The sequence below is a fragment of the Oncorhynchus masou genome, chromosome 29 (assembly GCF_036934945.1).
Source record: "Oncorhynchus masou masou isolate Uvic2021 chromosome 29, UVic_Omas_1.1, whole genome shotgun sequence".
NCBI lineage: Eukaryota > Metazoa > Chordata > Actinopteri > Salmoniformes > Salmonidae > Oncorhynchus > Oncorhynchus masou.
In genome coordinates this window covers 82,137,509-82,160,591 of record NC_088240.1, presented here as the reverse complement: position 1 = coordinate 82,160,591, position 23,083 = coordinate 82,137,509, and the positions used below count along the sequence as shown (strand labels likewise).

At 44.9% G+C, this 23,083-nt stretch overlaps 2 protein-coding genes across 3 annotated transcripts; one reads left to right on the top strand and one right to left on the bottom strand.

Moving 5' to 3' along the window:
- Positions 1 to 1,162: 1,162 nt before the first annotated feature.
- Positions 1,163 to 7,208, bottom strand: LOC135520753 (uncharacterized). The gene is made up of 5 exons (XM_064946522.1): positions 6,909 to 7,208; positions 6,762 to 6,816; positions 2,491 to 2,605; positions 2,063 to 2,367; positions 1,163 to 1,623 (listed from the first exon to the last, which is right to left on the bottom strand). Exons 1-4 carry the CDS (start codon positions 7,206 to 7,208, stop codon positions 2,073 to 2,075), a joined length of 765 nt encoding a protein of 254 aa, XP_064802594.1. The 3' UTR covers positions 1,163 to 1,623; positions 2,063 to 2,072.
- An 83-nt stretch (positions 7,209 to 7,291) lies between these two features.
- Positions 7,292 to 22,633, top strand: si:dkey-87o1.2 (uncharacterized protein LOC796684 homolog). Of its 2 annotated transcripts, none has more exons than XM_064946524.1 (5): positions 7,292 to 7,381; positions 10,847 to 11,144; positions 20,772 to 20,826; positions 21,267 to 21,384; positions 21,577 to 22,633. In XM_064946524.1, exons 2-5 carry the CDS (start codon positions 10,848 to 10,850, stop codon positions 21,608 to 21,610), a joined length of 504 nt encoding a protein of 167 aa, XP_064802596.1. In that variant the 5' UTR covers positions 7,292 to 7,381; position 10,847; the 3' UTR covers positions 21,611 to 22,633. The 2 variants fall into 2 exon arrangements, with proteins under 2 accessions (XP_064802596.1, XP_064802595.1); XM_064946523.1 differs by lacking the exon at positions 7,292 to 7,381 and adding an exon at positions 7,647 to 7,777.
- The last annotated feature ends 450 nt before the right edge of the window (positions 22,634 to 23,083 follow it).

The following is a 23,083-nucleotide window of genomic DNA, read 5'->3' as shown; positions in this document are numbered from 1 at the left end:
TATACCACTTAACATTATTAAGGCAACAATTTAGAAGTTTAAAACCACTAGAGCAAGTATATCTTGTCCCTAGTGGTATAGTGGTAAAATTGCAAAACTTGGGTCGCATCTTCGGGTCACCAAATCTACAATGAGACACCACCTCCGTGCCAGTTGGCTATTTGGAAAGGCTTCAGTCAAAAGCCTTTACTGAGAGCAACCAGCATATGGAAACGCCTGGGGTTTACTAAACGGCATGGGAACTTTGACTGGAACAAGAAATAGAGCTCTTTGGCCATTCACACCAGTGTTGGGTTCGGTGTCAAAAGAAGAATGCATATGCAGAAAATAGCCTCATACCTACTGTCAAATACTGTGGTGGATCTTTGATGTTAAAAGGCTGTTTTGCTTCCACTTGTCCTGGGGCCCTTGTTAAGGTCAACAGCATCATGAACTCTACCAAATAGTACAAAATAGTTTTGACAAAAAGGCTGAAACTTGGCCGCAAGTGGATCTTCCAGCAAGACAATGACCCCAAGCAAACATCACAAATCCACTAATAAATGCTTAATTGACCAAAAAAATAATAATAAAAAAATCAACATCTCACAATTGCCATCTCAGTCTCCGGACTAAAAAAACCTGTGGTTTGTTGAACTGAAGAGACCAGTCCATAAGCACAGACCAACAGATATCAGGGATCTGGAAAGAGTCTGTATGGAGGAATGGCCTAAGATCCTTCAATCTCAGAAAACATTCTAGAAAAAGGCTGAGCTGTTAACCTGGCTAGGTGTGGGTACACAAAGCATTGATAACAGGTGTGACAACTTTCACACTTGTCTTTGAGATAAAAAATAAATAAATACTTGTTCAACAAAATATTTTTCTCTGAGCAATTGTATTCCTATAAATATTTTCTTTATTTGAGCATACAATATCTGTATTATTTATTATATAGTACTTTTTGCTCATCTTTATCAAGGGTGCCAATACATTTGAGGTGACTTCATTCTATATGAGTTTTAAATTATTGTGATACTCTAACAGATCTCCAGCAGCTGTTATTAGTTATTTGTCTTGAAATGTTTAAAGTTGGAGGGAATCAGAACATACAGTAAACAATGCCAATGTTTGTGCTCACATTAAATATGAAATGGTTCTGTATCAATAGTTAATCAAATCCTTTCCTTTAGGGTTAAGCTTTATTACATCAGAATCAGACTTAACAGAAATACCATTAGTTTAATCCACGACTTTTGATTGGTCAATGCTATGGTTGCCACCACTGCAAAATACCGTCACCGGGGTAACAGAGTGAGGATGATGAGGAGTGACAGAGAGAGGCTCTGGACTTTCCGATTGGTCGATACTGGTGACACATACACATTTGTTCAAATTACACACAAACACCCCCTGAGGGAGGGTCATACTGAGAGAGAGGAATGGACAAGGTTAACAAAAAGTATTCAATATGCACTCATGTTAGATGGTAGTTAATAGACACTAAAGTAGCATGAATGACCAGTTGTAAGGAGTTTAAAAAGGAACAGAGAAATGTCCTGCAGAAGGTCTCCATTTTTCATCTGCCTTCCTTAAGTCTTTTCTTTGATTCCACGTGGCTCTTCCCGTTCTCTTCGTCCATCCCTAAAAACAAACAAAGGTCAAAATGAAAGAGTCAGTCATCCTTCACACAATAAAGGCAAATAGAACCAACATCCTGATTGACAGATGAGACATTGTTCCAGAGTAGACGGATCACACATCTGTCACGCACACACCTCTGTCAACAATGAGAGGTGGGGATAATAACTAGGACATCATAAAGCTGGTTAACAACGTCATACTGACACCACAGTCAACCTAATACAGTCCCAGACAGCAAGACTCAAAAGATAGTGACACTGTATTTGACTGAAATACTATCCTTTTAAATGATAGAATACTTTTTTTATGGTGTTTTTGAGTCATATCTGGCATTTCTACATAATAACATGTATCTTCACTGCTATAAGCTGTTTCCTAATGCTATCAAGAGAAAACCAATCAGTGGAATGTTAACAGAAAAAGACAGAACAAAAGATACCCAGCTCAGCTCATCTCATCTTTGGGGCCTCGGGTTTGGGTTCTTCTGGTTTGGGGGCAGCCTCTTGTTTAGGGGCTTCTTTAGGAGAATCAGGTTTGGGAGCATCTGGTTTGGATTCTTCTGGTTTGGGAGCATCTGGTTTGGATTCTTCTGGTTTGGGAGCATCTGGTTTGGATTCTTCTGGTTTGGGAGCATCTGGTTTGGATTCTTCTGGTTTGGGAGCATCTGGTTTGGATTCTTCTGGTTTGGGAGCATCTGGTTTGGGAGCGGCCTCTTGTTTAGGTGGTTCATCTCCACACAGTTTCCTTTGGGAGTCAGAGACAGATAGAGCTAGTGTGTGCTGGTGTCCATATGCCTGTGGTGTACAGGTATACATACAGATGGACATGAGGTGTTCCATGTTCAGGGCTCCAGTCCCAGTCTCTTACCTTCCCTCTACAGAGTCCTTCTTCACAAAGACACACACTTTGCTGCGCTGCACCACCTGCTGTTTGAGAGACGTCATCTCTGCTTCCCAGGCAGCCTTTTGCTTCTCAAACTCAGCTACAGGACCAGACAGAGAGGGGGTTAGATGCTACAGGACCAGACAGAGAGGGGGTTAGATGCTACAGGACCAGACAGAGAGGGGGTTAGATGCTACAGGACCAGACAGAGAGGGGGTTAGATGCTACAGGACCAGACAGAGAGGGGGTTAGATGCTACAGGACCAGACAGAGAGGGGGTTAGATGCTACAGGACCAGACAGAGAGGGGGTTAGATGCTACAGGACCAGACAGAGAGGGGGTTAGATGCTACAGGACCAGACAGAGAGGGGGTTAGATGCTACAGGACACAACATGGAGCTAGAGGCTACAGGACCAGACAGAGAGGAGGTTAGATGCTACAGGACCAGACAGAGAGGGGGTTAGATGCTACAGGACCAGACAGAGAGGGGGTTAGATGCTACAGGACCAGACAGAGAGGGGGTTAGATGCTACAGGACACAACATGGAGCTAGAGGCTACAGGACCAGACAGAGAGGGGGTTAGATGCTACAGGACCAGACAGAGAGGGGGTTAGATGCTACAGGACACAACATGGAGCTAGAGGCTACAGGACCAGACAGAGAGGGGGTTAGATGCTACAGGACCAGACAGAGAGGGGGTTAGATGCTACAGGACCAGACAGAGAGGGGGTTAGATGCTACAGGACACAACATGGAGCTAGAGGCTACAGGACCAGACAGAGAGGGGGTTAGATGCTACAGGACACAACATGGAGCTAGAGGCTACAGGACCAGACAGAGAGGGGGTTAGATGCTACAGGACCAGACAGAGAGGGGGTTAGATGCTACAGGACACAACATGGAGCTAGAGGCTACAGGACCAGACAGAGAGGGGGTTAGATGCTACAGGACACAACATGGAGCTAGAGGCTACAGGACCAGACAGAGAGGGGGTTAGATGCTACAGGACACAACATGGAGCTAGAGGCTACAGGACCAGACAGAGAGGGGGTTAGATGCTACAGGACACAACATGGAGCTAGAGGCTACAGGACCAGACAGAGAGGGGGTTAGATGCTACAGGACACAACATGGAGCTAGATGCTACAGGACCAGACAGAGAGGGGGTTAGATGCTACAGGACACAACATGGAGCTAGAGGCTACAGGACCAGACAGAGAGGGGGTTAGATGCTACAGGACACAACATGGAGCTAGAGGCTACAGGACCAGACAGAGAGGGGGTTAGATGCTACAGGACACAACATGGAGCTAGAGGCTACAGGACCAGACAGAGAGGGGGCTAGAGGCTACAAGACCAGACAGAGAGGGGGTTAGATGCTACAGGACCAGACAGAGAGGGGGTTAGATGCTACAGGACCAGACAGAGAGGGGGTTAGATGCTACAGGACACAACATGGAGCTAGAGGCTACAGGACAGAGGCAGAACAGGGGGTTAGATGCTACAGGACACAACATGGAGCTAGAGGCTACATGACAGAGGCAGAACAGGGGGTTAGATGCTACAGGACACAACATGGAGCTAGAGGCTACAGGACAGAGGCAGAACAGGGGGTTAGATGCTACAGGACACAACATGGGGCTAGAGGCTACAGGACAGAGGCAGAACAGGGGGTTAGATGCTATAGTACACAACATGGGGCTAGAGGCTACAGGACAGAGGCAGAACAGGGGGTTAAAGGCTACAGGACAGAGACAGAACATGGAGCTAGGGGCTACAGGACAGAGGCAGAACATGGAGCTAGAGGCTACAGGACAGAGGCAGAACAGGGGGTTAGAGACTACAGGACAGAGGCAGAACATGGGGTTAGAGACTACAGGACAGAGGCAGAACATGGGGTTAGATGCTACAGGACAGAGGCAGAACAGGGGGTTAGAGGCTACAGGACAGAGGCAGAACAGGGGGTTAGAGGCTACAGGACACAACATGGGGCTAGAGGCTACAGTACAGAGGCAGAACATGGGGTTAGATGCTACAGAACAGAATCAGAACAAGGGGCTAGAGGCTACAGGACATAGGCAGAACAGGGAGTTAGAGGCTATAGGACAGAACATGGAGCTAGGGGCTACAGGACACAACATGGAGCTAGGGGCTACAGGACAGAGGTAGCACATGGAGCTAGAGGCTACAGGACAGAACATGGAGCTAGGGGCTACAGGACAGAGGCAGAACAGGGGGCTAGAGGCTACAGGACAGAGAGAACAAGGGGTTAGAGGCTACAGGACACAACATGGGGCTAGAGGCTACAGGACAGAGGCAGAACATGGGGTTAGATGCTACAGAACAGAGGCAGAACAAGGGGTTAGAGGCTACAGGACACAACATGGGGCTAGAGGCTACAGGACAGAGGCAGAACAAGGGGTTAGAGACTACAGGACAAAGGCAGAACAGGGGTTTAGAGACTACAGGACAGAGGCAGAACATGGAGCTAGGGGCTACAGGACAGAGAGAGAACATGGAGCTAGGGGCTACAGGACAGAGACAGAACTTGGAGCTACAGGACAGAGACAGAACATGGAGCTAGGGACTACAGGACAGAACATGGAGCTAGGGACTACAGGACAGAACATGGAGCTAGGGACTACAGGACAGAACATGGAGCTAGGGACTACAGGACAGAGGCAGAACATGGGGTTAGAGACTACAGGACAGAGGCAGAACAGGGGGTTAGAGGCTACAGGACAGAGGCAGAACAGGGGGTTAGAGGCTACAGGACAGAGGCAGAACAGGGGGTTAGAGGCTACAGGACATGGAACTAGAGGCTACAGGACAGACAGAACAGGGGGTTAGAGGCTACAGAACAGAGACAGAACAAGGGGCTAGAGGCTACAGGACACAACATGGGGCTAGAGGCTACAGAACAGAGTCAGAACAAGGGGCTAGAGGCTACAGGACATAGGCAGAACAGGGAGTTAGAGGCTACAGGACACAACATGGGGCTAGAAGCTATAGGACAGAACATGGAGCTAGAGGCTACAGGACAGAACATGGAGCTAGGGGCTACAGGACAGAGGCAGAACAGGGGGCTAGAGGCTACAGGACAGAGGCAGAACAGGGGGCTAGAGGCTACAGGACAGAGGCAGAACAGGGGGTTAGAGGCTACAGGACAGAGGCAGAACATTGGGCTAGAGGCTACAGGACACAACATTGGGCTAGAGGCTACAGGACAGAGGCAGAACAGGGGGTTCGAGGCTACAGGACAGAGACAGAACAAGGGGTTAGAGGCTACAGGACACAACATGGGGCTAGAGGCTACAGGACAGAGGCAGAACAAGGGGTTAGAGACTACAGGACAAAGGCAGAACAGGGGTTTAGAGGCTACAGGACAGAGGCAGAACAGGGGTTTAGAGGCTACAGGACACAACATGGGGCTACAGGACAGAGACAGAACTTGGAGCTAGGGGCTACAGGACAGAGACAGAACATGGAGCTAGGGACTACAGGACAGAACATGGAGCTAGAGGCTACAGGACAGAGGCAGAACATGGAGCTAGAGGCTACAGGACAGAGGCAGAAAATGGAGCTAGAGGCTACAGGACAGAGGCAGAACATGGAGCTAGAGGCTACAGGACAGAGGCAGAACATGGAGCTAGAGGCTACAGGACAGAGGCAGAACATGGAGCTAGAGGCTACAGGACAGAGGCAGAACATGGAGCTAGAGGCTACAGGACAGAGGCAGAACATGGAGCTAGAGGCTACAGGACAGAGGCAGAACATGGAGCTAGAGGCTACAGGACAGAGAGGGGGATACTAAAAGACAGGTTCGTGAATAAAACATATTCAATAAGACCAGTCGCATATACAGAATACAACTAATACTACTCTTAATCCCAGCAACCTGCAATGAGCTTATTCCACCACAAGATGTCTCATCCACCAAAATATTTAGAAGAGAAAAAGCTTGCACCTGGAACTGGTCATGGACCAGTTTTAAACCTGTTTTTATGTTATAGTTCACTGTGAAAGGAAATACCTTGTTAGTAGCACAACTGAATGCATTCAACAGAAATGTGTCTTCTGCATTTAACCCAACCCCTCTGAATCAGAGGTGCGGAGAGCTGTCTTAATCGACATCCACTTCATCGAGGAGCAGTGAACTATCATACATGTTATCATAGTCGTATCAGTAATAGGGCGAAGAGCCTTTCAGAACAGTGTTGATGTAACCATAATTTCAGATGTTTAAACACTCACTTTTAGAGTTACTGTTCTCTGCCTCAATGGCCCCCACCTCATCGGCGACATGTTTCTGTGACAGGAGAGAGAGAAAACAAAAAACACGCACACACAGTAAATCAATTGTGTACACTCTAAACCCCAGACATCCCCCTCCTTCCTTACCTTTTCTCCCTGGCATGCCTCCAGTTCACTCTTCTTCTTGGCCTCTGCAGCCTGCAGTGGGGTGAGTTCTGACCCCAGAGTATCCACCTGAGCCTTGGTCTTGTCCAGCAGGTTGTGAGCTCTGATCACCTCGTGTTGGTACTCTCCCAGTACGTCTCTGGTCACACGCAGTTTAATCGTCTCGAACGATACATGTTTCTGCTCCTTCATCTCTTCTTTCTGCCGCACGTTTATCAGTCCCAGCAGAGCTACGCTAGTCAGCAGAGACACCCCCACCAATACACCCTGTGTCTTCATCATGCCGTGGAGTTTGACCAAGGAACATTCGTTTTCGCTGGTCCCTGTCGACTGCTCGGCAGAAGTGTTGACGACGTCCTCGCAGACTAACAGCGGAAGTACCAATGGAGTGTGAAAGGACAGGTGGCCACCCACTGTACTTGAAGGGAGTCCGTGCTTCAGCTTTCAGGTGAAACGTAAGTCACGTTGAAAATACTATATCCACTATATCCCTGAAAAACAGAAACATCTGCTTCTGTCGACTCCGAGGAGAGCGCACTTATTCTTCTTCTTTTTTCTTTTGGAGAGAGCTTCACCACAACCATCCCCGTGCACGCCCACATGTCACGGTCTGTCATGCTATCTGGGACCCTTGGGATGGGCCTACCTCCCTTTGAAGTTGACTTTTAAAATGGTTAATAATTCTTAAAGTTAGGTAAGAATTATTGTTAAGGTTAGAGTAGGGTTTAAGTTTAGGATTTAGGGTATGGACGTCCCAAGGCTCCCAGATAGCACTAGCAAACCTGGCACTGCTACGCGGAAGTAAGTGGATGAATGCACTCCGGAATTCAAGGGAATATAAACGTAAAAAGGTAACGTGATAATAATGTATAACATGCGCAACTCGAATTAGGAATGATATCATAATTTGTTAAACACGCCCTAGCCTATAGGCTACGGCTACCTTTGATTTAGTTCCAGTATAAACATTTAGTCATGACAAACATATTAACCTATAAAGCTCTGCCAGTTTGAGGTAAGGCCACACTAGCTATGTTTCCAGTCAATTAACTAGGAATTTACAGTAAAACAAAAAGCAGAGCAAAATCGTTGGTAAAGTCCAATAAAAAAATGTTATCTGGTTACAACCAATAATTTATATACAGTAGATGACTGACATGGGGAGCTGTGTTGAAGCCACCTGTGCCTCCATCTTGGAACTCCCCCGCCGTTGTAAAAAATATGTAAGGAAATATATAAATGTACCAAGCTAAGGACCCTGGGACTAAACACCTCACTCTGCAACTGGATCCTGGACTTCCTTACAGGGTGCATGTGTAACAGTATAGCTTCCGTCCCTCTCCTCGCCCAAACCTGGGCTCAAACCAGGGACCCTCTGCACACATCAACCACGAAACATCGTTACCCATCGCGCCACAAAAGCCGTGTCACTTGCAGAGCAAGGGGAACAACTACTTCTAGGTCTTGGAGCGAGTGACATCACCGACTGAAACACTATTAGCGCGCACCACCGCTAACTAGCTAGCCATTTCACATCGGCCACACATGCTTATTGATGAATTGGAGAAAAAAAATGTAATCTATATTAGAATTAGGCTGTAACGTAACAAAATTAGGAAAAAGTCAAGGGGTCTGAAAACTTTCCGAATGCACTGTATATTTTCAGTTTGTAAGTGTGTGAAATGCGGGTTGGAGACATGTTTATTTTGACATAATAAAGAACAACTTTTATAAACAATAGGAACACTGCCATGTTGCACTGAGCTTTTCTGTTTGAAAAACTACATCAGTGTCTGACCTTCGGCTGTCACAGATGCACCTCCCCCGACTTCACCCCTCAACTTTTGTCTACAGTCGGTTGCTTTCCCCTTCCCACTCAAATGATCCCAATGTCTTACTGGCCTCTTGGAGACAGGCCCTGTATATCCTAATCAGACAGCACCAGAGTAAACACCAGCCTCTTGGAGACAGGCCCTGTATATCCTAATCAGACAGCACCAGAGTAAACACCAGCCTCTTGGAGACAGGCCCTTTATATCCTAATCAGACAGCACCAGAGTAAACACCAGCCTCTTGGAGACAGGCCCTGTATATCCTAATCAGACAGCACCAGAGTAAACACCAGCCTCTTGGAGACAGGCCCTTTATATCCTAATCAGACAGCACCAGAGTAAACACCAGCCTCTTGGAGACAGGCCCTTTATATCCTAATCAGACAGCACCAGAGTAAACACCAGCCTCTTGGAGACAGGCCCTTTATATCCTAATCAGACAGCACCAGAGTAAACACCAGCCTCTTGGAGACAGGCCCTTTATATCCTAATCAGACAGCACCAGAGTAAACACCAGCCTCTTGGAGACAGGCCCTTTATATCCTAATCAGACAGCACCAGAGTAAACACCAGCCTCTTGGAGACAGGCCCTGTATATCCTAATCAGACAGCACCAGAGTAAACACCAGCCTCTTGGAGACAGGCCCTTTATATCCTAATCAGACAGCACCAGAGTAAACACCAGCCTCTTGGAGACAGGCCCTTTATATCCTAATCAGACAGCACCAGAGTAAACACCAGCCTCTTGGAGACAGGCCCTTTATATCCTAATCAGACAGCACCAGAGTAAACACCAGCCTCTTGGAGACAGGCCCTTTATATCCTAATCAGACAGCACCAGAGTAAACACCAGCCTCTTGGAGACAGGCCCTTTATATCCTAATCAGACAGCACCAGAGTAAACACCAGCCTCTTGGAGACAGGCCCTTTATATCCTAATCAGACAGCACCAGAGTAAACACCAGCCTCTTGGAGACAGGCCCTTTATATCCTAATCAGACAGCACCAGAGTAAACACCAGCCTCTTGGAGACAGGACCTTTATATCCTAATCAGACAGCACCAGAGTAAACACCAGCCTCTTGGAGACAGGCCCTTTATATCCTAATCAGACAGCACCAGAGTAAACACCAGCCTCTTGGAGACAGGCCCTTTATATCCTAATCAGACAGCACCAGAGTAAACACCAGCCTCTTGGAGACAGGACCTTTATATCCTAATCAGACAGCACCAGAGTAAACACCAGCCCATGAGGCTGGTAGGAAGTCAAAACAAAAGGCTGCTACTTTGCCAGCTGCTACAGAATCATACAGTGTTTACACAATGTCATCAATACAATATGAATAATCAGTGTGTCCTCGGTCCTTGTACATCCAGTCTGGTGTTAATCACTATCAACAGATATGAGAATAATCCATAACATTCAGTCTAGTGACCATCAACCCGCACCTTGAGTGTCACATACACTGGAAATCATGTGTTTTACAGAAGGAACATAATATATACTAATATGCTAAACATTGTGTTAATCACACTAAACTGACTATGAACTTTAATGATCTTAAATCTCCCCATAGCACACACTGCACCCTAAATGATGACTTACTACATGGAACAATTTCATAATCTCTGGTTGTCTGTGTACCCTCTAAGAGGAAGAGGGAGGATAAATTAAATGCAAATGAAAGAGAGATAAACAATAGAGAGAGAGCATCTGTTAACCATGACCTCTGAAATAGGTGAGAGCAAGAGAGGAAGGGAGGGAGAGAGAGAAGTGGGGAGGGAGGGAGGGAGATAAAAGCGGTGGGAGTGTGGTAGTTAAACAAGGAAGTAGAATTCGCTTTGTCGACCAAACATTCTGCCTAGCAGGACAAACCAGTTACAGGTGGACAGACTGCCATCAGCAACCAGAGGGAGGGAATGTGAACACACACACTCTCCAACACACACAGGCTGACTACGGGGATGGTTGAGGAGTGACCCATCAAGACAGCAGCCAAATAAGACAAACTGGACCTGACTTGAGCCTCATCTCTCTCTCCCTCTCTCTTTCTCTACCTCCTTCCTTCTCTCTGTCCTGTCCCAGCAGTATGCGGGCTGTGTCTGCGCTAGTGTTCCTGGCCGTGGGTGTGATGGTGGTGTTGATGTACCAGGCGGTCCGCCAGGAGCTGACTCTGCGGGGTCTTAAAGCCCGCGCCCTGGAGAGCTCCTCTCAGGTCAAGCAGAAGGAGAACGACATCGTCCAGGTCAAGATGAAGATCCAGAAGCTGAATGGTGAGCTGGAGCCCATCAACACCAAGAGAGAGGAGCTGACTAAGAAGAAGGAGCAGTCTGCTAAAGCCACAGGCGAGGCGGACAAGAGTCTAAAGACCTGTCATACAGAGAAGGTAGGCTCACACACACACACACACACACACTATGCAAACAGACACCTGCTACATAGAGAAGGTACAGCACTGTTTATACTTGTGTTATGGTCTATAATAATCCATTAACAGAATGCCTGTACCAAGTCGAACCAGAGAATTAGGGAAATTAGAGCACTGAAACAAAGGCAGCACTAAAACAATCTTCCTATCCATTGTGAAACCATTGGCAACAGACTGGCTTGTGATATGTTTATAGGTCAAATTCACTTACAGTGGGAGTGTTGGATATGATGATGGTCATTGATTTATTTTCTGTAGATTCATTAGTCCTCCTAACCCTCATGTAAGGGCTCTGTATTCACGATCACCATCAAATCAAATGGAATTTGTCACATGCGCTAAATACAACAGGTGTAGTAGACCTTACCGTGAAATGCTTACTTACAAGCCCTAACCAACAATGCAGTTCAAGAAATAGAGTTAAGAAAATATTTACTAAATAAACTCAAGTAGAAAATGTTTTTATCAAAAGTAACACGAGAAAATTACATAACTCATGACTCTGTCAATCACCACATCCTCATTGGCAGACTCGACAGCCTTGGTTTCTCAAATGATTGCCTCGCCTGGTTCACCAACTACTTCTCTGATAGAGTTCAGTGTGTCAAATCGGAGGGTCTGCTGTCCGGACCTCTGGCAGTCTCTATGGGGGTGCCACAGGGTTCAATTCTTGGACCGACTCTCTTCTCTGTATACATCAATGAGGTTGCTCTTGCTGCTGGTGAGTCTCTGATCCACCTCTACGCAGACGACACCATTCTGTATACTTCTGGCCCTTCTTTGGACACTGTGTTAACAACCCTCCAGGCAAGCTTCAATGCCATACAACTCTCCGTCCGTGGCCTCCAATTGCTCTTAAATACAAGTAAAACTAAATGCATGCTCTTCAACCGATCAGTTTTACAAGTTTTACCCGCTCCTACCCGCCTGTCCAACATCACTACTCTGGACGGCTCTGATTTAGAATACATGGACAACTATGAATACTTAGGTGTCTGGTTAGACTGTAAACTCTCCTTTCAGACCCATATCAAATATCTCCAATCCAAAGTTAAATCTAGAATTGGCTTCCTATTTCGCAACAAAGCATCCTTCACTCATGCTGCCAAACATACCCTTGTAAAACTGACCATCCTACCAATCCTCGACTTTGGCGATGTCATTTACAAAATAGCAATACTCTACTCAACAAATTGGATGCAGTCTATCACAGTGCAATCCGTTTTGTCACCAAAGCCCCATATACTACCCACCATTGCGACCTGTACGCTCTCGTTGGCTGGCCCTCGCTTCATACTCGTCGCCAAACCCACTGGCTCCATGTCATCTACAGGACCCTGCTAGGTAAAGTCCCCCCTTATCTCAGCTCGCTGGTCACCATAGCATCTCCCACCTGTAGCACACGCTCCAGCAGGTATATCTCTCTAGTCACCCCCAAAACCAATTATTTCTTTGGCCACCTCTCCTTCCAGTTCTCTGCTGCCAATGACTGGAACGAACTACAAAAAGCACTGAAACTGGAAACACTTATCTCCCTCACTAGCTTTAAGCACCGACTGTCAGAGCAGCTCACAGATTACTGCACCTGTACATATCCCACCTATATTTTAGCCTAAACAACTACCTCTTTCCCTACTGTATTTAATTTATTTATTTAGCTTCTTTGCACCCCATTATTTTTATTTCTACTTTGCACATTCTTCCATTGCAAATCTACCATTCCAGTGTTTTACTTGCTATATTGTATTTACTTTGCCACCATGGCCTTTTTTTGCCTTTACCTCCCTTATCTCACCTCATTTGCTCACATCGTATATAGACTTGTTTATATTGTATTATTGACTGTATGTTTGTTTTGCTCCATGTGTAACTCTGTGTCGTTGTATGTGTCGAACTGCTTTGCTTTATCTTGGCCAGGTCGCAATTGTAAATGAGAACTTGTTCTCAACTTGCCTACCTGGTTAAATAAAGGTGAAAAATAATAATAATTAAAAAACAAAAACAATAACAAGGCTATATACAGGTTGTACCGGTACTAAGTCAATGGGCGGGGGTACAGGTTAGTCAAGGTAATACATACATTTTTACATGTAGAGGTGTATATCAGATGAGGTGTGTTAATGTTTTGTGTTTCATACTAGAGGGCAACTTGAGCTGTTACTTCCGGCGCCGACAGAGATGGCCGCCTCGCTTCGCGTTCCTAGGAAACTATGCAGTTTTTTGTTTTTTTTACGTGTTATTTCTTACATTAGTACCCCAGGTCATCTTAGGTTTCATTACATACAGTCGAGAAGAACTACTATATATAAGATCAGCGTCAACTCACCATCAGTACGACCAAGAATATGTTTTTCGCAACGCGGATCCTGTGTTCTGCCTTACAAACAGGACAACGGAATGGATCGCATGCAGCGACCCAAAAAAACGACTCCGAAAAAGAGGGAAACGAGGCGGTCTTCTGGTCAGACTACGGAGACGGGCACATCGTGCCCCACTTCCTAGCATTCTTCTTGCCAATGTCCAGTCTCTTGACAACAAGTTTGATGAAATCCGAGCAAGGGTAGCATTCCAGAGGGACATCAGAGACTGTAACGTTCTGTGCTTCACGGAAACATGGCTCACTGGAGAGACGCTATCCGAAGCGGTGCAGCCAATGGGTTTCTCCATGCATCGCGCCGACAGAAACAAACACCTTTCTGGTAAGAAGAGGGGTGGGGGTGTATGCCTTATGGCTAACGAGGCATGGTGCGATGAAAGAAACATACAGGAACTCAAATCCTTCTGTTCACCTGATTTAGAATTACTCACAATCAAATGTAGACCGCATTATCTACCAAGAGAATTCTCTTCGATTATAATCACAGCCGTATATATCCCCCCCAAGCAGACACATCGATTGCTCTGAACGAACTTTATTTAACTCTTTGCAAACTGGAAACCATTTATCCGGAGGCTGCATTCATTGTTGCTGGGGATTTTAACAGGGCTAATCTGAAAACAAGACTCCCTAAATTTTATCAGCATATTGATTGCGCAACCAGGGGTGGAAAAACCTTGGATCACTGTTACTCTAACTTCTGCGACGCATATAAGGCCCTGCCCCGCCCCCCTTTCGGAAAAGCTGACCATGACTCCATTTTGCTGATACCTGCCTACAGACAAAAACTAAAACAAGAAGCTCCCACGCTGAGGTCTGTCCAACGCTGGTCCGACCAAGCTGACTCCACACTCCAAGACTGCTTCCATCACGTAGACTGGGACATGTTTTGTATTGCGTCAGATAACAACATTGACGAATACGCTGATTCGGTGTGCGAGTTCATTAGAACGTGCGTTGAAGATGTCGATCCCATAGCAATGATTAAAACATTCCCTAACTAGAAACCGTGGATTGATGGCAGCATTCGCGTGAAACTGAAAGCGCAAACCACTGCTTTCAATCAGGGCAAGGTGTCTGGTAACATGACTGAATACAAACAGTGCAGCTATTCCCTCCGTAAGGCTATCAAACAAGCTAAGCGTCAGTACAGAGACAAAGTAGAATCTCAATTCAACGGCTCAGACACGAGGCATGTGGCAGGGTCTACAGTCAATCACGGACTACAGGAAGAAATCCAGCCCAGTCACGGACCAGGATGTCTTGCTCCCAGGCAGACTAAATAACTTTTTTGCCCGCTTTGAGGACAATACAGTGCCACTGACACGGCCTGCAACGGAAACATGCGGTCTCTCCTTCACTGCAGCCGAGGTGAGTAAAACATTTAAACGTGTTAACCCTCGCAAGGCTGCAGGCCCAGACGGCATCCCCAGCCGCGCCCTCAGAGCATGCGCAGACCAGCTGGCTGGTGTGTTTACGGACATATTCAATCAATCCCTATACCAGTCTGCTGTTCCCACATGCTTCAAGAGGGCCACCATTGTTCCTGTTCCCAAGAAAGCTAAGGTAACTGAGCTAAACAACTACCGCCCCGTAGCACTCACTTCCGTCATCATGAAGTGCTTTGAGAGACTAGTCAAGGACCATATCACCTCCACCCTACCTGACACCCTAGACCCACTCCAATTTGCTTACCTCCCAAATAGGTCCACAGACGATGCAATCTCAACCACACTGCACACTGCCCTAACCCATCTGGACAAGAGGAATACCTATGTGAGAATGCTGTTCATCGACTACAGCTCGGCATTCAACACCATAGTACCCTCCAAGCTCGTCATCAAGCTCGAGACCCTGGGTCTCGACCCCGCCCTGTGCAACTGGGTACTGGACTTCCTGACGGGCCGCCCCCAGGTGGTGAGGGTAGGCAACAACATCTCCTCCCCGCTGATCCTCAACACTGGGGCCCCACAAGGGTGCGTTCTGAGCCCTCTCCTGTACTCCCTGTTCACCCACGACTGCGTGGCCACGCACGCCTCCAACTCAATCATCAAGTTTGCGGACGACACAACAGTGGTAGGCTTGATTACCAACAACGACGAAACGGCCTACAGGGAGGAGGTGAGGGCCCTCTGAGTGTGGTGTCAGGAAAATAACCTCACACTCAACGTCAACAAAACTAAGGAGATGATTGTGGACTTCAGGAAACAGCAGAGGGAACACCGCCCTATCCACATCGATGGAACAGTAGTGGAGAGTAGCAAGTTTTAAGTTCCTCGGCATACACATCACAGACAAACTGAATTGGTCCACTCACACAGACAGCATCGTGAAGAAGGCGCAGCAGCGCCTCTTCAACCTCAGGAGGCTGAAGAAATTCGGCTTGTCACCAAAAGCACTCACAAACTTCTACAGATGCACAATCGAGAGCATCCTGGCGGGCTGTATCACCGCCTGGTACGGCAACTGCTCCGCCCTCAACCGTAAGGCTCTCCAGAGGGTAGTGAGGTCTGCACAACGCATCACCGGGGGCAAACTACCTGCCCTCCAGGACACCTACACCACCCGACGTTACAGGAAGGCCATAAAGATCATCAAGGACATCAACCACCCGAGCCACTGCCTGTTCACCCCGCTATCATCCAGAAGGCGAGGTCAGTACAGGTGCATCAAAGCTGGGACCGAGAGACAGACAAACAGCTTCTATCTCAAGGCCATCAGACTGTTAAACAGCCACCACTAACATTGAGTGGCTGCTGCCAACACACTGACACTGACTCAACTCCAGCCACTTTAATAATGGGAATTGATGGGAAATGATGTAAATATATCACTAGCCACTTTAAACAATGCTACCTTATATAATGTTACTTACCCTACATTATTCATCTCATATGCATACGTATATACTGTACTCTATATCATCGACTGCATCCTTATGTAATACATGTATCACTAGCCACTTTAACTATGCCACTTTGTTTACATACTCATCTCATATGTATATACTGTACTCGATACCATCTACTGTATCTTGCCTATGCTGCTCTGTACCATCACTCATTCATATATCCTTATGTACATATTCTTTATCCCCTTACACTGTGTATAAGACAGTAGTTTAGGAATTGTTAGTTAGATTACTTGTTGGTTATTACTGCATTGTCGGAACTAGAAGCACAAGCATTTCGCTTCACTCGCATTAACATCTGCTAACCATGTGTATGTGACAAATAAAATTTGATTTGATTTGATTACCACATCACCACATCATTCACCACTGTGGCAGATTACACACACTAGAAGGTAAACTGACATGGGATATACAGTGGGGCAAAAAAGTATTTAGCCAGCAACCAATTGTGCAAGTTCTCCCACTTAAAAAGATGAGAGAGACCTGTAATTTTCATCATAGGTACACTTCAACTATGACAGACAAAATGAGAAAAAAAAATCCAGAAAATCACATTGTAGAATTTTTAATGAATTTATTTGCAAATTATGGTGGAAAATAAGTATTTGGTCAATAACAAAAGTTTATCTCAATACTTTGTTATATACCCTTTGTTGGCAATGACAGAGGTCAAACGTGTTCTGTAAGTCTTCACAAGGTTTTCACACACTGTTGCTGGTATTTTGGCCCATTCCTCCATGCAGAACTCCTCTAGAGCAGTGATGTTTTGGGGCTGTTGCTGGGCAACACGGACTTTCAACTCCCTCCAAAGATTTTCTATGGGGTTGAGATCTGGAGACTGGCTAGGCCACTCCAGGACTTTGAAATGCTTCTTACTAAGCCACTCCTTCGGTGCCCGGGTGGTGTGTTTGGGATCATTGTCATACTGAAAGACCCAGCCACGTTTCATCTTCAATGCCCTTGCTGATGGAAGGAGGTCTTCACTCAAAATCTCACAATACATGGCCCCATTCATTCTTTAATTTACACGGATCAGTCGTCCTGGTCCCTTTGCAGAAAAACAGCCCCAAAGCATGATGTTTCCACCCCATGCTTCACAGTAGGTATGGTGTTCTTTGGATGCATCTCAGCATTCTTTGTCCTCCAAACAAGAAGAGTTGAGTTTTTACCAAAAAGTTATATTTTGGTTTCATCTAACCATATGACATTCTCCCAATCTTCTTCTGGATCATCCAAATGCTCTCTAGCAAACTTCAGACGGGCCTGGACATGTACTGGCTTAAGCAGGGGGACACGTCTGGCACTGCAGGATTTGAGTCCCTGGCGGCGTAGTGTGTTACTGATGGTAGGCTTTGTTACTTTGGTCCCAGCTCTCTGCAGGTCATTCACTAGGTCCCCCCGTGTGGTTCTGGGATTTTTGCTCACCGTTCTTGTGATCATTTTGACCCCACGGGGTGAGATCTTGCGCGGAGCCCCAGATCGAGGGAGATTATTAGTGGTCTTGTATGTCTTCCATTTCCTAATAATTGCTCCCACAGTTGATTTCTTCAAACCAAGCTGCTTACCTATTGCAGATTCAGTCTTCCCAGCCTGGTGCAGGTCTACAATTTTGTTTCTGGTGTCCTTTGACAGCTCTTTGGTCTTGGCCATAGTGGAGTTTGGAGTGTGACTGTTTGGGGTTGTGGACAGGTGTCTTTTTATACTGATAACAAATTCAAACAGGTGCCATTAATACAGGTAACGAGTGGAGGACAGAGGAGCCTCTTAAAGAAGAAGTTACAGGTCTGTGAGAGCCAGAAATCTTGCTTGTTTGTAGGTGACCAAATACCTATTTTCCACCATAATTTGCAAATAAATTCATAAAAAATCCTACAATGTGATTTTCTGGATATTTTTTCCTCTTTTTGTCTGTCATAGTTGAAGTGTACCTATGATGAAAATTACAGGCCTCTCTCATCTTTTTAAGTGGGAGAACTTGCACAATTGGTGGCTGACTAAATACTTTTTTGCCCACTGTATTACATTGCCTTCAGAAAGTTTTCACACTCCTTCACTTTTTATTGTTTTACAACCTGAAGTTAAAATGGATTGAATTGAGATTTTGTGTCACTGATCTACACACAATACCTCAAAATGTCAAAATGGTATTGTGTTCTGAAATTGTAAAAACAAATATGTAAAAAATGAAAAGCTGAAATGTCTTGAGTCAATAAGTATTCAGCACCTTTGTTATGGCAAGCCTTTGTTATGGCAAGCCCAAATAAATTGAGGAGTAAAAATCTGCTCCTGCTAAAGCTAATTGTTTTAAGATGGTCATACCATGGATTATTTAGCTATTTGTTTGGAATTGTTTATATCTTTAGGTATATAAAGAAAAATATAGCACATAGAAACGCATTGAATAACGCATTCATAAATGGCAAAACAGACAGTCAAAAAAATAAATAATAAGGAATAAGGTTTTGATGTGTCTGTCCTATATCTAGGAGATATAAGAAAACTCAGGAAATAAACATTTTTTGGCACAAAACTACTTCCATACCTACATTCATTTTTTGACCCATTTCCAGGGTTACGTTCAGATGAGCCCCATGACACTTGTTCGGACACTACAGAAGTTTTTGTGAGGAGACCGATTTTCGGGATGTATGCTAATCTGACAAACAGCATTGTAGCTCTGCCACTTTCCACTGCAGATGCACAGGGTGGATGCAGTGGATTGAGACACAGCCCATACAGTACCTCTATCTTAAACAGACAGATTTTGATGGGGATTTTGCATGGACTCACTCTGTGTGCCACAAGTGTTTAACATGATTACCCCACATAATGATTACCCCATCTAAGTACCCCACACATACAATTATTTGTAAGGTCTCTCAGTCCAGCAGTGAATTTCAAGCACAGATTCAACCACAAAGACCAAGGAGGTTTTCCAGTGCCTCGCAAAGAAGGACACCTTTTGGTAGGACACCTTTGAACGTGGTGAAGTTATTAATTACATTTTGGATGGTGTATCAATACACCCAGTCACTACAAAGATACAGGCGTCCTCAGTGGCTGTAGAGGAAGGAAACCGCTCTGGGATTTCACCATTAAACTAATTGGGATTTTTAAAACAGAGTTTATTGGCTGTGATAGGAGAAAACTGAGGATGGATCAACATTGGTGTAGTTCCACCTCAAAAATAGCCTTAAGGACAGAGTGAAAAGAAGGAAGTCTGTACAGAAAAAAAAATATTCCAAAACAGGAATCCTGTTTCCAATAAGGCACTTTAGCAATACTGCAAATAATGAGGCAAAGAAATTAAATTTTTCTCCTGAATACAAAGCTTTATGTTTGGGGCAAATTCAACACAACGCATCACCAACATCGCCACTCTTCATATTTTCAAGCATGTTGGTGGCTGCATCATGTTATGGGTGTGCTTGTCATTGGCAAGGACTAGGGAGTTTTTTATGATGAAAATGTATGGAATAGTGCTAAGCACAGGCAAAATCCTATAGGAAAACCTGGTTCAGTCTGCTTTCCAACAGACACTGGGAGACAAATTCACCTTTCAGCAGGACAATGACCTAAAAGACAAGGCCAAATATACACTGGAGTTGCTTACCATGACACCATTGAATGTTCCTGAGTGGCCTAGTTACAGTTTTGACTTGAATCGTCTTGAAAATCTATGGCAAGACATGAAAATGGCTGTCTAGCAATGATCAACAAACTAGTTGAAAGAGCTTCAAGAATGTTTTGAAGAATAATGGGCAAATATTGTACAATCAGATGTGCAAAGCTGTGTGCTCACAGCTGTAATCACTGCCGAAGGGGATTCTAACATGTTTTGGCAGGGGGATTGAATACAGTATCTAATCAAGATATATTAGTGGTTTATTTTTCCATTATTACTTTTTAATTTTTTTAATTTTCCTTTTTGAATTGCAGAGTATTTTGTGTAGATCGTTGGCAAAAAAAGTACCTATTTGAATCCCACTTTGTATCACAACTAAATTTGGAAAAAGTCAATGGGGTGTGAATACTTTCTGAAGGTATGTTTTGTGTTGAGTGGCATGTGAGAGGAATTCTGCCAGGTATTCTCTTAGCAGTGATCAGTCAGAAATTAAATGTTGTTCTCACTTATTAGTCACATATTATTAGTCACACTTTAAACAAAGTGCATATTATGAAGGATTCATTGTATGCCTTATGTAGCCCTTAATAAGGCCTAGCTAGATAAGGCCCACAATGCTTCAAATACCGGTCCTCATCTTCCTCATCTCCCCTCTTTTTTTCTCCTCAGGCCGATGCGGAGAAAAAGAAGACTGAGGCGTCGGCGGCCCTTCAGAAAGTTAAAGGTACGATGGCTATTTTACTGCAGTGATGGGATACCGTCAGCTCAGTCATGAATTGCTCCCTTTTAGGTGGTTGTAGAATTTAACGTCTCTTTTCTGGATTTTGATCATTAGTGGGTATCAGCCTAATTCTGCTCTGCATGCATTATTTGGTGTTTTACATTTTACACGGGGGATATTTTTGCAGAATTCTGCATGCAAAGTCTCAATTTGGTGTTTGTCCCATTTTGTGAATTCATGGTTGTTGAGCGGACCCCAGACTTCACAACCTTTCTCTCTCTCAATACATTTTTTCCTGCCATCCCCATTTCCCTCCATGTCTTTCTCTCCTCCTTACCACCTCTCTCTCAATACCCTTTCCTCCTTATCTACCCATTTCCTTCTGTCTTTTTTCCTACCCTCCTGCTTTCTACCCCTCTCATTATCCCTCGCTCCCCCTCTAGATGATCAAGAAGCACAGAAGAAGAAAGCTCAGGAGGAGATCCAGGCGTTGAAACAGCAGATTCTGGAGCGGGACAAGGCACTGTGTGCCTTTGTGGACCAGACCAATGAGGAAGGACGGTAAAGAGCAGATACACACCCAGGCATTCAGGCACACTCACACACACCCAGTAACACAGGCTTGTGGTCACCATTATGAAAGACTTCTATGGTCACGGTGTACTGTGTGTCATGTAGTTCTGTGGTTATTGGGTACTCACATGCTATTGATAACGAATGGTTGTTGTTGTTGTTTTCTTTGTTGTTTTGCAGGAAGCTGTGTGGAATCACAGAGGCCCCAAAATGAAGACTTGGACGACACTATCAGCCTCCCTCCCTCCCTCATGCTTGCCGTGATGCACACACACCCATACACATCATCGTTGTGCAGCTCATAACATTCCCCACCTACAACCACCTTCACTTCACTGTACCTCTCAATACTCAGGAAAATAAAAAACAAGAAGGGTTTGGAAAACCCAGTCTGAATGTCATGTCTTCATTACATACAGTACACTGTTAGTTTATGTATGCAGGTAAGGAAGGGAGACATTACATTTTTTAATTAGTGAGTTTCATCCTATGGTACAGTACATTAATGTAGGAATGACTGAAAGAGGTTAGGGCTAATTCCCTTAGAGATGGAGCAAGGTGTCTCTGAGGTGACTTCTGAATGTTGCAAAGGTTCTAGAGAAGCGTTCTAGAGAAGAGTTCTAGAGAAGAGTTCTAGAGAAGAGTTCTAAAGAAGTGTGCAGGTACATGCCCATCTGGTTCAATTATCTATTAAATATTTATTATGCATAGATGTATGATTGACCTATATAGTGCATAGATTTATGATGGACCTTTATTGCATTTGGGTGTGGTGTGCGTTAATCAGAGTATAACATTGCCCTGTGTGGATAATGGGAACATTTCAGATGAATAAAGTGAATATTCAGTTAACAGTAATTAACACAATGATTAGCATATGTATATGTTTTCCCTTTCTATAATACACATGATTTCCAATGTTCTATTTGTGACACTCACTTTTGTATGGGTTGATGGTCACTAGACCTGAGCTACTGAAGGTACAAGGACCGAGAACACGGATTATTATTGTGTTGATGACATTATGAACACTGAGTGATTCTGTAGCAGCTGGCAAAGTCACTGTCTTTGTATTGACTACAAGCCTCTGGTTGATATTTCAGAGAACATTTGGTACTGTCTGATTATAACATGAAGGTTCTGACTCCAAGAGCCCCGTTGGACATTTTCTATGCTTCTGTTCTGGAGGTGTCTCCCTGAATGATTGTATTAAACTGGATCGATCTGATTGATATTATCAACGACTACTCTCCTTTTTGTTTATCTGGAAATTCCAGTTACTTTCTCAGTCTGTGTTAGTCTCCAACCCTGCATGACCAAGTGTACCAGATATGGCTAGAGAGATTGGACCTGTCATTGTGAGCTACAATACAGTATGTTAAACGTAGTGAGCTCATATGTTACATAATTACCCCTCAAAGACTGAAGCAAATGACCAGTAGAAAGTTCTACTGAATGGACAAATGCCAGACTGTGTATAGGTTGATTTTTTTGGTCTTGCTTACTGTTGACAAGGAGACCTGGGGCCTGTTGCACAAAAGTAGAATTAAGACATCCGGGATAAATGACTCAGCTGAGCTCAATGAAGCCAAAACATGTGCGTCCAGGCTTAATTGGTTGCACAAAGACCAAGCCAGGATGAGCAGACACGGATTCATTAAGCCAGGTGAAACCAATCCTGGATAGG